The sequence below is a fragment of the Dromiciops gliroides genome, chromosome 4, assembly GCF_019393635.1.
Source record: "Dromiciops gliroides isolate mDroGli1 chromosome 4, mDroGli1.pri, whole genome shotgun sequence".
NCBI lineage: Eukaryota > Metazoa > Chordata > Mammalia > Microbiotheria > Microbiotheriidae > Dromiciops > Dromiciops gliroides.
The window spans coordinates 337,818,649-337,833,824 of NC_057864.1; the positions used below are offsets into that span (position 1 = coordinate 337,818,649).

The 15,176-nt window shown below is 41.9% G+C and overlaps 1 protein-coding gene across 1 annotated transcript in view; it reads right to left on the reverse strand.

The window, feature by feature from the left end:
• The window catches only part of SCML4 (Scm polycomb group protein like 4), a 184,760-nt gene that overhangs the window by 93,919 nt on the left and 75,665 nt on the right, over window positions 1-15,176 (reverse strand). Inside the window, exon 2 of the mRNA XM_043963422.1 lies at window positions 2,828-3,042. Within this exon, the coding sequence (XP_043819357.1) occupies window positions 2,828-2,992 (165 nt within the window). The 5' untranslated portion in view covers window positions 2,993-3,042. The remainder of the gene's footprint in view (window positions 1-2,827; window positions 3,043-15,176) is intronic.

Sequence of the window (15,176 nt, forward strand, 5' to 3'; positions counted from 1 at the left end):
CTCAGAAACTACCAGTGTAAATGTATGTAGATCAGTACAAATGACCAATAAGAATGTCAATGAGAAAAGGTATAATTATGCTATGAATGCTCTGTTTTGTGGCAGGGAGAGATATAATGCATTTTAGACAGATTCCCATGGGCGGGGAGGTTATTCACATCTGGATTCTGGGCAATGTTCCAGAGAGTTGAGGTTGCCCAATAGGTGACATCTGGGAAAGTGAGGTGTTAATATATAATTTTCTTGCCAGGGGTCTTAAGCTTTTCAATTGCACAGGATTCTTCTCCCCAGGACCAAAGATGAAAATGATCTATTCATTTGAAACAAAATGCTAGAACACTAGCCCCACCACCAGTTATCATGAATGATCTGCCTCTTTGTGTTCAAGGCTGACCTGGACTTGCATATGAGGGACCCTGAGAGTAGTGGGGCTTGCTGCCCACCAAATAACAGGACCATTGTCATTGTTGATATTATTATTGTTGCTGTCATTAAAAATAATAATAGCACTTGAAGGTTTGCAAAGCACTTTACATATGTTACCTCATTTTATCCTAAAGCCTGACTAAATGGGAGTGACAAGCCTTCTTTGTAAAGGCCAACACCCTGGACCATCTTGATCTCAGATGCTCCCTCCCTCACCCAAAATGCCCCCAACCCTCAAGGCTGAAACCACTATCTCCCAAGTGGAATTAAAATGTGAGACACTGTATTAAAAAAAAAAAGCCCAGCTATCAGTGTAACTAAGGATAGAATAATTGAAAATGTCAGTCTTTAAAAGAAAGGAAAATCATGAAGTCAGGCTCAAGCTATGGAGTGAATTTCCATTTTTCTGGCCGTGGTAAAGAATATCTTTGTTGGCATTTTTTATTTATGGGCCACAGCTCCCAAGGGTGTAGGAGGGAACTGAAGTTTCACAGCTCTTCTTCCAGTCCCTGGATTTGCTCCCTGAATCGGTCTGTTCTGCTCCAAGCATGCAGGTAAGAGAGCCAGACCCATTAAGTTAGGGAGCTGGGAGGAATGATAGCAATTTGAGACCAGCTTTGAAAGAGTGCCTTCTAAATCAAGATTTAGCCAATGAGAAAGAAGAGGTTATCCAGTCCAAGAAAAATCATCCAGAGACTGGAGGCAAATTTACTTCATCAGATGACTGAGTCCAAAAAATGAAGAAGCCTTAAATAACCTTGAGTAGCCTCCATACACGTGTGTATATGTGAAGACACACATATATATGTATGTGTATACATTTCTATGTTGCTTTTCTTTTTTTCCTAGCTTTTGGTGCCTGCAGAACCAAAGGGGACAAGGCTGAATTCATTAAAGACTTTCCAGAGGCTTTGTCTTTCTGTAGACCTGAAATAATTTCCATACATTTTCCTAAATCTATGGGAGTTAATTGGAAATTTGCATTTTGGGCAGAGTATTCAGATCTCAAGATGGATGCCTAAGCCCTTCCTTCTCTCCAAACAAGAGAAAGCTTCTGAATCGAATTTACTGAAGTGGAAAATGCTCAGGAATGGCCAGCAAGATGGTCTTTCTTCTCTGGGAGACTCTTCAGAAATACTTGGCTCCCATCTCAGAAGGGAAGAAGACTGTCCCTGGTTTGGAGTTTGTTTATATGACTGGGATTACATCAGAGAACTTGGTTCTTTCCCCACTTCCAAATCACTGGGAATCCATCAAAGGGGAGCCAAGCCTGACATCAGTGTTTCCTTTATGCAAGCAGGAAGTTGTGAATTAATGAGCTGTGTTTTCCTCATGGGGTCCCTGGGCGAGCTGGGTTTGGGAAAGCTCTTCTATAGTTCTTTGACATTGTCTTGATAGTATTATTTATTTAATGATCTGAGAGGCATCATCTGCTTCCACTCAAATAAACGATGAATGCTTTTTGGATGGTGGCCTTGAAAATAGCTCCAATAAGAAATCAGGTAATGGTCTGTTGCTTGACAGGCTAACTAAGGTGATAGCTTTAGAGACATGGGTTTAACTGTGTGCCCCCAAATCTTCTCTATCTTGATCTTACCTTGTCTGTTATTAATTCAGATTCCCTACCCACCCCACCCCCACAGTGGTATGGCTTTATTGATGCTATAGGAGATAAAGTGCTAAACATAGAATCAGAAGCCTTGGATTTGCAACTTACCTTATACACTTAGAAGCTCTTGTCACCCTGTGCAAGTCACTCCCTGAGCCTTAGTTTCCTAATATATAAAATGGGAATGATAATAATAGTCCCTTAACACAAGGCTGTTGTGAGGATCAAATGAGATAATGTATATGAAGGGCATTATTATTCTCTAAGTATTTTATAGATGGCTTGGGTTTTTTGTTGTTTTTATTGTTGTTGTTGTTGTTGTTGTTGAGTTGTTCGAGTCATGTCTGATTATTCATGACCCCATTTGGGGTTTTCTTGGAAAAGATGCAACAGTGGTTTGCCATTTCTTTCTCCAGGTCATTTCACAGAGGAAGAAACTAAGGCAGACAGGACTAAGTGTCTTGTCCAGGGTCACATAGCTAGTAAGTGTCTGAGGCCAGATTTGGACTTATGAAGATGAGTCTTTTTGATTCTAAGCCCAGTAATCTATCCATTGCGTCACTTAGTTGCCTTATATGGATAGGATCTACTATCGTTATTACATATTAAGCAGGCATGCTGTAATAATGAGCTGTGTTGATACATGACGTTGAGAACAACTTCTCATTCTGTCCTTAGCAAGCTCTGCATAGCTTGCTCCACCTTTTGCTATGTTTCATATTTTAATTCCACTTTGATGCTAGTGGTGTCAGTCTAAGACAACCTTAGAGGAAAGATGAATTGGAAACTTACCTTGTGCCCAGGTTTTCGGCCTCGCTTCTTTGGGATCTTCACAACTGGTAAGGAACAGGCAGAAGCAGAGTAAAGGTTGTGGACCGCCATTTTCATTGGTGCCGAGTGAAGTGGGGGTCTGCCTCGTTTTCTCCCCGCTATCCTTGGAGATTGCATTTCAGCCATTACCAGTCTCGTAAGCAGTGATGACGGGTTATTTATATGCAGAGGAGGTGCTAGGAATCAGTCCACACACAAAACAAAAACAAAAACACAATTTGTTTTGTTGGAGAAAAAAAGGAATAAAAATTATGAGAAAATTGGCTCGGCTTCTTTTAGCTTTTCTGGGATGCTAACCACTTAATGGAAGGGGAAATAAAATCAGGGTGAACCAGGTGCCATTATTAGCTTTTAAAATGCTTGTTGATAAGGGGAGGTTATTGATCCCATTGGGCTGCTCATAAAGTTTAATGATCCCACTAGACTTTGCAAGGAGTTACTGATCCCAAGGTAGAATTTTAAGAAAAGCAAAGCCTAGTGGTCTTAGGCTACAGTAAGACCTAGTAGGCCAAGCATTGAACAAGGCTGAGAGATCATTATTGGTTCCCATTTCCAGCTATAACTGTCCTGGGAAGGGGAAAGAAGAATAATTAATACCAAGAAAGCTCTGAAAAACCAACCAACTTGAGGTTACCATATACATTAGCTAAGGATTTCCTTGGGAAGTATTATATCCCTGATCACCTGCTCTAAGAGAGGAAGCATATGCCCTGATCTCAAGACCAACGTACTACATGGGGTGGATAGTGAATGTAGCACCTACATTGTTAGCCCTTCATTGTGATATGACTTGAGCAGACACCACATCATAGTTCACCAGTTGGTAACATGCTTAAATTTCGATGTTGAAGACTATATTTTTGTAAGGTTTCTGAGAGAAACAAGCCATTCTTCCCATCATTGACAATGGAGAAGGGAGAGAAGGGGAAATTTACCAAGAGTTTTACATTCATTATCTCATTGGAGACTTACAATAATTGTATGAATTAGATAAGTACTTTGATCCTCTCTTTATAGAGGAAGTTTCAAGTGATTCAGTAACTTAAAAAAAATTTTTTTTTAATTATTTTTTTTGGTGGGGCAATGAGGGTTAAGTGACTTGCCCAGGGTCACACAGCTAGTGTCAAATGTCTGAGGCCACATTTGAATTCAGGTCCTCCTGAATCCAGGGCCAGTGCTTTATCCACTGCGCCACCTAGCTGCCCCCAGGTTTTAGTTCTTAAACAAAGAAGTAGGCAAAGGTGTGAAGTCTTCAGTCAAGTGTGATGGGGCAGCTAGGTGGCACAGTGGATAGAGACTGGGCTTGGAATCAAAAAGAATCATTTTCATGAGTTCAAATTTGGCCTCAGACACTTACTAGCTATGTGACCCCGGGCAAGAAACTTAACTCTGTTTGACTCAGTTTCCTCATCTGTAAAATGAGCTGGAGAAGGAAATAGCAAATAGCTCCAGTATCTTTGCCAAGAAAATCCCAAATGGGGCCACAAAAAGTCATACATGACTGGAAAATGACTGAACAACAACTAGATGTTGGCTTGCTAAGGCTTGGCCACCTCCCCACCCACGATGGCAGTAAGCCTTTAAAAAGGTACAACAAGTGTATTAGGTAGTCAGTAGAAGTAGGAGATAGCCCTGAAGAGTGTGGCCCCTGGCTATAGAGAAAAGAAACACCTATAGATGAAGAAGTCAGTTCTTTGCCCTTCCTCCTTTGCCTCTACCAGAAGATGACAGAGGGATTTCCTCTCTTTTTTGCACCTTTAACAGCAATGGCATTTTGTAGGAGCTGAGGGCTATTTGCCCAGTAGGAGAAACAGCAGAGACCCAAAGAGAACCAATGCAAGAGACTACTTTGAGGAGCGTGACCCTTGGGAGCAGGGAAGAGAGTCAGATATGGATTCAGAGAGTTAGCCCTTTCAGTCAGGAATCTAGTGAGGGAAAGAAGTAGCCCCAGGAAGCCCAGCTGAGCAACCATGAGAAAAGAAAGGACATAGAGGTCTTACAGTGCTGGAGGCAGAAATTGCCTTGACTATATGTGTTCCCTGCAGGTGCATCTCTATCAGTATTCTCACACTGATGTTATTTGAAACTTCAGCCCAGGTTTATGGAAGCAGGGCTTGGATAGGGCAGAATGTTTTGTAGTTACTGCTGTTACTCTTCCAACTCAGTAAATGCTTTTTCTTTTAGCTAATAGTGCCTACTGGCTGATCATTAAAGGTAAACATCCTGGTAAGGGCTGATCTATAGTTTTGGAGTCATAGTTACATCCTCAAGACTCAACCTGAAATTTTCAAGGGCTAAGTTGGGGAGGTAGCCCAAAGGGGTTGCTATATAAATATATTTTTAAATATGTGCAAAATAATAAAATAAAATAATAAGAGGACATCTAGGTGGCACAGTGGATAAAGCTCTGGCCCTGGATTCAGGAGGACCTGAGTTCAAATCCAGCCTCAGACACTTAACACTTACTAGCTGTGTGACCTTGGGCAAGTCACTTAACCCTCATTGCCCCACCCCCAAAAAAATATGTGCAAAATAAAGACAAAGGAATATTAAGGACCTAGGCACAAGCAGCTTCAAGGGTTGGAGGTGGATGAGAAGAGGCTTTTATAAAGAAGCTAGTGTTTGGGGCAGCTAGGTGGCGCAGTGGATAGAGCACCGGCCCTGGAGTCAGGAGGACCTGAGTTCAAATTCGGCCTCAGACACTTAACACTTACTAGCTGTGTGACCCCGGGCAAGTCACTTAACCCCAATTGCTTCACTAAAAAAAAAAGAAAGAAAAAAAAAAGAATCTAGTGTTTGACTTGAACATTAAAGGAAATGAAATATAAGACACAGGGGTAAGAAGAGAGTTCATTTTGGGAGAAAAAAGCACAGAGATGAAAATGCCATGTGTGAGGAAAAGCAAGAAAACAAAGCTGACTGGACTGTAGACCACATGAGGGAAAGTAATGTATAAGTCTGGAGAGGAAGTCTGGAATCAGGTTGTGAAGCCAACCAGAGGAGTTTGTACTAGCAGAAGCCAGAGAATCTGATGCCTAGATACACCTAAGTGTAAATATCTATGATAAGTATACTCATACTATGTGAAGGGCTTTAAATGTGAAACAGAGGAATCTGAACTTGATATTAGAGGCAAGAGAATCTGATACCTACATCCATATGTGTACATTATAATTATGTCTACATGTTGTGTGTATCTACATATGGATGTATGCATCAGGCACACAATGTTGGTTATACATATAGATATTTACATGAAAATAAAGTTGATTTCTGCCAATATAAAGAAAAAAACAAAATCTACATGTATTCATATGTACCTTCAGAGAGGCAATCTGGTATAATGAATAGAGCACTGGTCTTGGTGTCAGTAAGAGTTGTGTTTGAATTCTGCCTTCTATGCTTTTACTTGTGTGATTTTGGGCAAGTCATATAAACTCTCTGATGCCTCAATTTCATTATCTGTAAGATGAGGGTAATAATAGCCACATCACAGAGTCATTGTGAGGATTAAATGCTATAATGGATGTAAAGGACTTTGCATACCTCAAATCACTATATAAATGTAAATTTATATTATATATTATAACATTTTGTGTAATTATATCTATATATTATTAATGTATTTATATCATTGTTGTTCAGTCTTTTTTTGGTCATGTCTGACTCTTCATGACCTCATTTGGGGTTTTCTTGGCAAAGATACTGGAGTGGTTGCCATTTCCTTCCTTCAGCTCATTTAACAGATGAGGAAACTGAGGCAAACAGGGTTAAGTGCCTTACCCAGAGTCGCACAGCTAGTAAGTATCTGAGGATGGATTCGAACTCAGGTCTTCTTGACTCCAGGACCAGGGCTCTATCTACTATGCCACTCAGCTTCCCATTAATATATCAAATAACATAATTATATAATTACATCTGATATAACTATATATATATGATATGTGTATACAAGTTCAAATTTATATATAATTATATGTAATATAATATATATTTGTATCTATATGTAAACATGAATACATTTATAAATACATTTGTTTAATAAATACATACACATCAGTACACAATACATGTACATATACACAAACACACGTGTGTGCACATATACATACAGGCACAGTACATATATGCATGTGTGTATTTATACATGCATATACACGTGTGTATCTATGCATAAGAAAAGCAACGTGGAAAAGAGAAGAATGCATTGGTTTTGGAGGCAGGAAGACCTGGATCTGAGCACTGCCTCTGTCATACATATGCTATCTCTATACTGTCATACATATAATGACCCTAGAAAATGCACTGAATCTCTCAGTGCCTCATGCAACTCCCTTAAACTATAAACTGCAGAGAAAGTAACAATTGCTTGAGTGGAGATTCCTTGCTGAGTGCTCCCTGCAACATTAAAATCATAGTCCTACTCCTTATCCAGTTCTCCCTATCATGAATATATTATGTACATATATATTCATGCACATATATATATATATATACGTATTCCAATACTTCTAAGTGCCTGTGAGTTCATCAGTGGGTTCTCTTCATCATCAGAGGGAAGATTTCCCCTCCACCAAATGCATAGTACAAGCTATCCCAATCCTTTCATCAATTAATAGACATTCATCATGAATCATTAAAGCCCTCCCCCCCCCAAAAAAAATCACCCCTTGGCCACCTTCAGGTGATGAGATACACATATATAAACAAAATTCATTTCCTCAGAGAACAGAAATCAACACTTCTCTTGGTGAGGAAATCTGAGCATTTAAGACACCCTTTTTTGATGTTTCTTGGCTCAGAATTATTCTTTGTTATTCTATTTGGGGCAGTTAGGTGGCTCAATGTAGAGAGTGGTGGGACTGGACCTAGGAAGATTCATCTTCCTAAGTTCAAATCTGGCCTCAAAACACCCATTAGCTGTGTGACCCTGGGCAAGTCACTTAACCGTGTTTACCTCAGTTTCCTCATCTGGAAAATGAGCTGGAGAAGGAAAAAGCAAACCACTCCATTACAGTTGCCAAGAAAACCCCAAATGGGGTCATGAAGAGTTGGACACAACCAAAAATTACTCAACAACAACAACAACAACAAATTATTGTGTTTCTCTCCCTTATCATGAAATATGTTCCTCTCACCGGTGATAATTAAAGATCATAACTCAATCACAATTCCTGATTCATTCGACTTGCCTACCTACCTCATCCCGAGCCATCATGGACATTCTGCTGAGGGGATGAAAGCTCATAGCAGTATTCCTTCTTGGGGCCTTCAAAGGACAGGGGAGATTTGCCATATGCTAAACATGTCTCTCTTGCCAATTAGCACCATAGCTCCACTACCATCTCCCCTTACCCATGAACACAAAGGGATATCTCAGGCACTATTTAAACAGGTTCTTTCCTAGGGGATAACTCACTTTCGAATATGCTTTATGACAGGCTGTCCCCCTTCCTGTGAACCAATGCATGATCAAGTCTGGAGTCTGAGTTTGAGCTGAGAAAAATGTCATCAAGAAAAGATAGTGTGTGTGTGGGGGGGAGGGGGCAGCTAGGTGACACAGTGGATAAAGTACCGGCCCTGGATTCAGGAATGCCTGAGTTCAAACCCGGCCTCAGACACTTGACACTCACTAGCTGTGTGACGCTGGGCAAGTCACTTAACCCCCCATTGCCCTGCAAAAAAACCCAAAAAAACAAACAAACCACCAAAAAAAAGATAGTGGGGGCAGCTAGGTGGCTCAGTGGACAGAGTACTGGCCCTGGAGTCAGGAGGACCTGAGTTTAAATCCAGCATCAGACACCTAACACTTACTAGCTGTGTGACCCTGGGCAAGTCACTTAACTCCAATTGCCTCACCAAAAAAAAAGAAAGAAAGAAAACATAGTGTATCTTGGGCTTAGAGGCTAGCCTCATGCTTTTGTGGTTTGGTTTCTAAGAGTGAATGAATTTTCAATTAACATAAGTTGATTTTCTCCCCTTTCCAATTTTCCCATTGAAAAATTACAAAATATGTAACAAATATGCATAGTCAAGCAAAACAAATTCCTGCATTGTCCATGTTCAGAAAATGTGTGCCTCATTCTGTGTCTGGAATCTATCACCTTTCTGTCAGGAGGTGAGTAACATACTTCATAACTGGTCCTCTGGAATCATGGTAGGTCACTGCATTCTTAAGTCTCTCCGAGCTGTTTGTCTTTACAATGTTGTTATTTTAAGATTGCTATTCAACACATTTCTCCCACTAAGGGTGTTTACAGTTGACAAAACTTCTGGTTCTGCTAGCTTCATTCTGCATCAGTTGACATGTTTCTCTGAAAAAATCATCTCCCTCATTTCTTATGACACAACAATATTCCATGACATTCATAATGCCACAATTTGTGTAGCTATTCCCCAATAGAAAGACATCTCTTTGCTACAACAAAAAGTGCTGCTATAAATATTTTCATATATATAGGTATTGGCTTTATATTTCATAATAATGGTCATTCCCCTGGAGCATTCATGAGGACACAACTGGACCCTGGCCACTTCTTGTGACATGTGTTCTGCAGCCAATTAATTAGGCTTTCAAAAATAACCCTGGACACAGCTAAATGATACAGTGGACCTAGAATCACAAAGACCTGAATTCAAATTCAGCCTCAGCTATGTAACCCTGTAACCCTTAATCTCTCTCTGCCTCAGTTTCTTCATCTGTGAGATGGAAATAATAATAGCACCTACCTCCTAGGGTTGTTCTGAGGATAAAATGAAGTAATATTTGTAAAGTACTTTGTGAACCTTAAAGCGCTATGTAAATAGTAACAATTACTATTATGATTTCCAAAGTACACAGCACATAGTATCAGACAGAAGCAGCAGGAGACTCTTGGCAAATGCACTCCAGTATGCTGAGTCTTTCTACTGGGCAAAGAATGGCAAGTTAACTACAACCAGACCCTAGCTGAGGTCTGGCATCATGCTAAGGAAATCAGGTAGTCCAAGAAACATTAACCCCATTCATTCTGCCTTTGGAAGCATATGCTGGTCAAGGAAGAAAGAGAAGGAAGTGGTTTTCTGGCCCTCCCATAAACCCTGAGGCTACTCAGCTCAACACAGAGAATTCCAAAGAGTACCTCCTCAGTCTGGAGAAGCAGTAGGAGTTGGGAAGACCCACATTTGACTACTACCTCAGACATTTAGTAGCTTTGTGACCCTGGAAAAGTCATTTAACACATCTCAGCCTCCATTTCCTTACCTTAAACTGAGCATAATAATGGCGCCTACTGCAAAAGGTGGGTATAAGGATTAAAAGGGGTACTTTCCCAAATGTTATGGCCCAGGCCACCCCAGAAGTTCTCTGGGCTAAATCAAAGAAACTTCTCCTTGAGAAACTAAACCAAAGGGCAGACACACCTAAAGAGATGTGACACTGGAATCAGGACTGAGCTAGCTCCAGGACCATCACCCTTCATTCCAGTCTCCCTCACCCCTGGGGAGATAAGATTAGGTGTGTCAGGAGGAGAGAGATGGCTTGAGAGATCCTCAGCCACCCCTCACCCAACTCTCCCAGCTACCACCAGTGGGGGATGGTCTTCCCTCAATAAGGGAACTTTCCACAGTCAGATGATCACCACCATCAGTCCTCTATAAAAGTATCTGCCTGTCTCCTGCTCAAGGAGATTGGTATCTCAGAGCCATGCTCTGTGCCATGCCTTCTCCCCAAGAGAATATGGAAATTTATTTTGATTTGGGGACCCTACCTTTGGGCTAAGATTAGAAAGCTTTAGGCTCTCAGGGTCTCTTCTGTGTGGGAGGTGCTTGTGCCCCTCCCCCTCCACTTCAGCTGAGCCAAAAAGCCCCGTGGGCTGTACAAGATGCCAGGTCAGACAGCTGGGAGGAAAAAAGCCCCCAGCTCCCTCTGACCTGAGCGGAGCTATCCGAAAGATCCTGGATAGCCTGTGCTGAGGCACGAGCTGCTCGAGCACCGCCCCCCCCCCCCAATCACAGCCCTGGCTGGAGGATTAGCTTGGTCTGTGGGGGCTCAGGAAGCCCCGAGATTTGAGTGGAGAGAAGGAAGTATATATAGACCTGGGAGGGTAGACAGCCCAGGCTGGGGGGGGGGCCCCCCGCAGCTGATGAGATAAGTGAGGTTTGGAGGGATGAGATGGGGGCTGAGAAGAGGACTGGAGGCTGGCTGACAAGATTAGAAAGGTTGGAGATAGACAGGAGGACTGAAGCTTGGCAGACTAGAGACAGGGCTATGAGGACTCAGAAGAAGGATAAAGGACTAGGAGCAGAGAAAAGAGAGGCCAAAGGGCAGACTGACGGAGCAGACAGACAGAAGGTCGGTGAAAGAGAAACACAGGGGTTCAGCGGTGGCAGTAAGGAGAGGAAAGTTAGAAGGGGTGATTTACAAAGTGAAAGGGGCTCAGAGTTAGAATAAAGGACCTGCGTGTCCTAAGGCAAGAGGCGGCTAAGGCCCTTATTATATTAAAAAAGTTTGAGGCACAGCAGGTGGGAAAGAGACACAGTGGAAAGAGATGCACCACAATGCAGTCAGGTTGTACATTTTATTTCCCTGTATTCCTAATTTTAAATAGTATCTCATAAATAAACTCTGCTTTGATTATTTAGTTAAGAGGCCTCTTAATCTTTTGGTTATCAATTTTGGGAGTGGAACAGTGTGGTGGAACTTTATAAATGGCCCATATTAAATTAATAGCAGTCAGATAGCCAGTTAGTCAAATGTTCCCAGATTAGTACCCAAGTCAGATTAGCCCCCCAAAATTAGCCCTAGTCATCAAAAATATTCCACAAGAAGAAGTCCAAGGATTTCTCTCTTGGTTTCCCTTCCCCAGCCCCTAAATAAACAATTATCTTATTCTAATGGATTTGTGTGCAAGAGGGTGTAATTCTTTAAAGAGGAATTTCTAGGACCCCTACATCTATCCCTACCCCAAACCCCTACCCCGTCCCCAAACCCCCCTCCTATTATCCCCATAACACCAAACTTATAGTATTAGATAAATGTCAATTACTATCATCATCAAAATCATTATTAGTGCCACTTAAAATAATTTCTGTCCCATAGCTACCTTTAATTGATTCTAACTCACTGGTCTCCCTTGTGTGAGGGAAAACAATCCTCTTCTCAATAATTCTCAGGAACTCAGCAGCAATGTGACAAAGGTTCTTTTATTTCCTTCTTGTGAGAAGGAGGCACCCTAGTGTTCAGCTAGTGGGTTCCCAGAAAGGGGGCTCCCAGGCACTGTTTTAAACCCTGATCCCTAACATGAATGGACCCTCCCCTTTTTCATCATTGGTCTGATTACTCAAGGGTTACAATCTATGCACAAAAACTAGCTAATTGGGACACAGTATTCCCATCCCTCTTCCTTATATGGGCATAACTCAGGAGTGGACCTTATTCTTCCTTATACGGACACAACTGCAGAGCAAACCTTATTGAGACCAGGGCTCCTTGAACCATATGATTTTGTTAGCCAGAGGGGAAGGAGGGGATCTGAGACCTTTGTCCTAAAAACAGGTCAGGAGGAATATGATTGACTGTTATATCCTCATTAAGAGGAGACAACTGGGACTTCTGGGGTGGAGCCAAGATGACGGAGGAAAGGCAGTAACCTCCCGAACTCATGACACGATCGCTCCAAAAAACATCCAAATAAGGTCATAGGAAAATGCCCAGAGCAGCAAAACTCACAGAAGAATGTGCTGAAATCATCTTTTAACCAAGAACGGCTTGGAAGGTCAGAAGGAGGGAGCTGCTGTGCTGATACAGGAGTTAGGCCCAACCCCGCAGTCACCCTGACACAGATCCAGTCTCAGAAAGTACGCACCAGAGAAGGAGACCCCCCCCCCCAGAGCCTCTGAATCATCTGAAGCACCAGTGTTGTCTGGAACTAAGCTCACAGTCTTGTGAGTGGGCTGAGCCCTAGGCAGGGGAGAGACTATAGGGGTCTTTGCTGGTGCTAAAGCAGAACTTGGATTTTACACCCCTACTGAGAACCAGGTGGTAGATTTGAGTAGAAGTGGCCCAGGTTGGGGAGGGGCACAGGCCCCTTGAAGCTAACAACCACAACACACAAAGCTGGTTGATTGGCAAGTTGGTCTGGGGTCATCTAGGACCAGGAAACAAGCCCGGCGAGGGGAAAAACCTGATTCTCCTTAAATCATACCACCTGGGACTTCTTAAGCTTGGGATACTGCAGCCTGGAAAAAGTGCCCCACTTTAAGGAGCTAAAAGTCTAGTAAAAGAAAGGCAAGATGAGCCGACAGAGAAAGGTGAAGACCATAGAAAGTTTCTTCAGTAACAAGGAAGACCAAGGGGCACCCTCAGAGGAAGATGTCAACATCAGGGCCCCTATATCTAAAGCTTCCAAGAAAAATACAAACTGGTCTCAGGCCATGGAGGTGCTCAAAAAGGACTTTGAAGATAAAGTTAGAGAGGTAGAGGAAAAAATGGAAAGAGAAATGAGGGTGATGCAGGAAAGACATGAGAAAAAAGTCAACAGCTTGAAAAGTCAAATGGAAAAGGAGGTACAAAAGCTCTCTGATGAAAATAATTGCCTAAGAATTAGGATTGAACAAATGGAAGCCAGTGACTTTATGAGAAACCAAGACACAATAAAGCAAATCCAAATGAATAAAAAAATAGAGGGCAATGAGAGGAGACAACTACCCATTTTCTCACACCTTGTTTTCCAAAAACATAACCCTTGATCAGATTGAACCTCATGCAACATGGAAATATGATATGTGTAACACAAGTTCAAGGTTTTCCCTTCAGGTAACACTCTTCCCTGAGCTTAGGTGTGGAGCTTTGCCCAGATGAGTATATTTCTTCACAATCCCACATCAATCCCTTTAGGTCCAGCCCAAGTCTCATTTCCTCTGTGAAGTCTTAGTCAAATATTCCAGCCCACATGGATATTTCACTTCTCTCAATTTCTGAGGCATTGATTATCTGAATTACCACCTGAGACAATGGAATATTTAATACGAATATTCTTTTCAGTAATTTATTCATTCAACAAGCATTCATTAAGAACCTACCATCTGCCAGATGCTGGGTTAGACACTGGGGATTGGTGAGGGGGGCAACAGTTCTAGCTTGTATTTTATTGGGCAGAGAAGAACATGTACACAATAACAATTCAAGTTTATAAAACACTTTAAGATTACAAATAATTGTGTCGTGAAGTAGGCAGTCCCCAGAGCACTATTGCTATTTTACAAATGAGGAAACTGAGGCTTCCAGAGGTTGAATGACTTGTCTGCAGTCTTAGCATGAGGGCTTCCCAGGGAACATCTGATTCTCCATTTAGTGCTCTTTCTGCTTTATTGAGCTGCCTCAGAAATACATTAACCTCCTTGAGGCTTAGCCCAGTGTTTCATACTCTTCTCTACTCTGTTCCTCCCTACCCTATCTGCTAGCCTTGTTCTACATTGGACTTGCTGTCATGGGTGAGAGTCTGGGGCCATGCAGATGATTTTTCAAGGACTATGTAGATGTTAAATAGCTGTTCACAACCCCTCTGTAAAGAGAGAGACAAGACACCTGGTAGTAGAGGGGAGTTGGAGGAGGGAGAGGAGAGAGAAGAGGAAAAGGAAGTGAAGGGGAAGGAGCTGTGATAGGACAATTGTAGAGAGAGCAGAGGGAGTATCTGGTGACATACAGAATATGAGAATAGAAAGCCAGTTGAATTGCCTCAGTTTCCTCATCTGTCATCTGAGCTGGAGAAGAAAATGGCAAACCACTCCAGTATCTTTGCCAAGAAAACCCCAAATGGGGTCACAAAGAGTCGAACACAAATGAAATGACTGAACAACAAATAATGTTACCTCTTTTGCTTCAAAACAGGTACGAAGGAGGCTTAGGTCATAGTTATAAACACAAGCTATTTAACACATTACTCCCCCTAAGGGTATTTACAATTAACAAAAGACCAAGAAAAAAGGCTTTCAAGATCCACTCCGACAGTGGAATTTTAAACACTATAGGAGTCTGGGAGAAGGGATATGGGGCAGGAGATATTCTTTGTATCACTGAATCATAAGATGGGAAGGTAGAAGGGGCCTTAAAGGTCCTCTAGTCTAGGGGTTCTTAAACTTTTTCCACTAGCAGCCCCTTATAACCCAAGAAATTTTTACACAGCCCCAGGCATATAGGTATATAAAATAGGTATACATGACCTTTTACTGTTGCCAATATTTTGAGACCCCCCACATTCAGTTATGAGACCCCCATATGGGGTCACAACCCACAGTTTAAGAATCTAGGCTCTCGGGGCAGCTAGGTGGC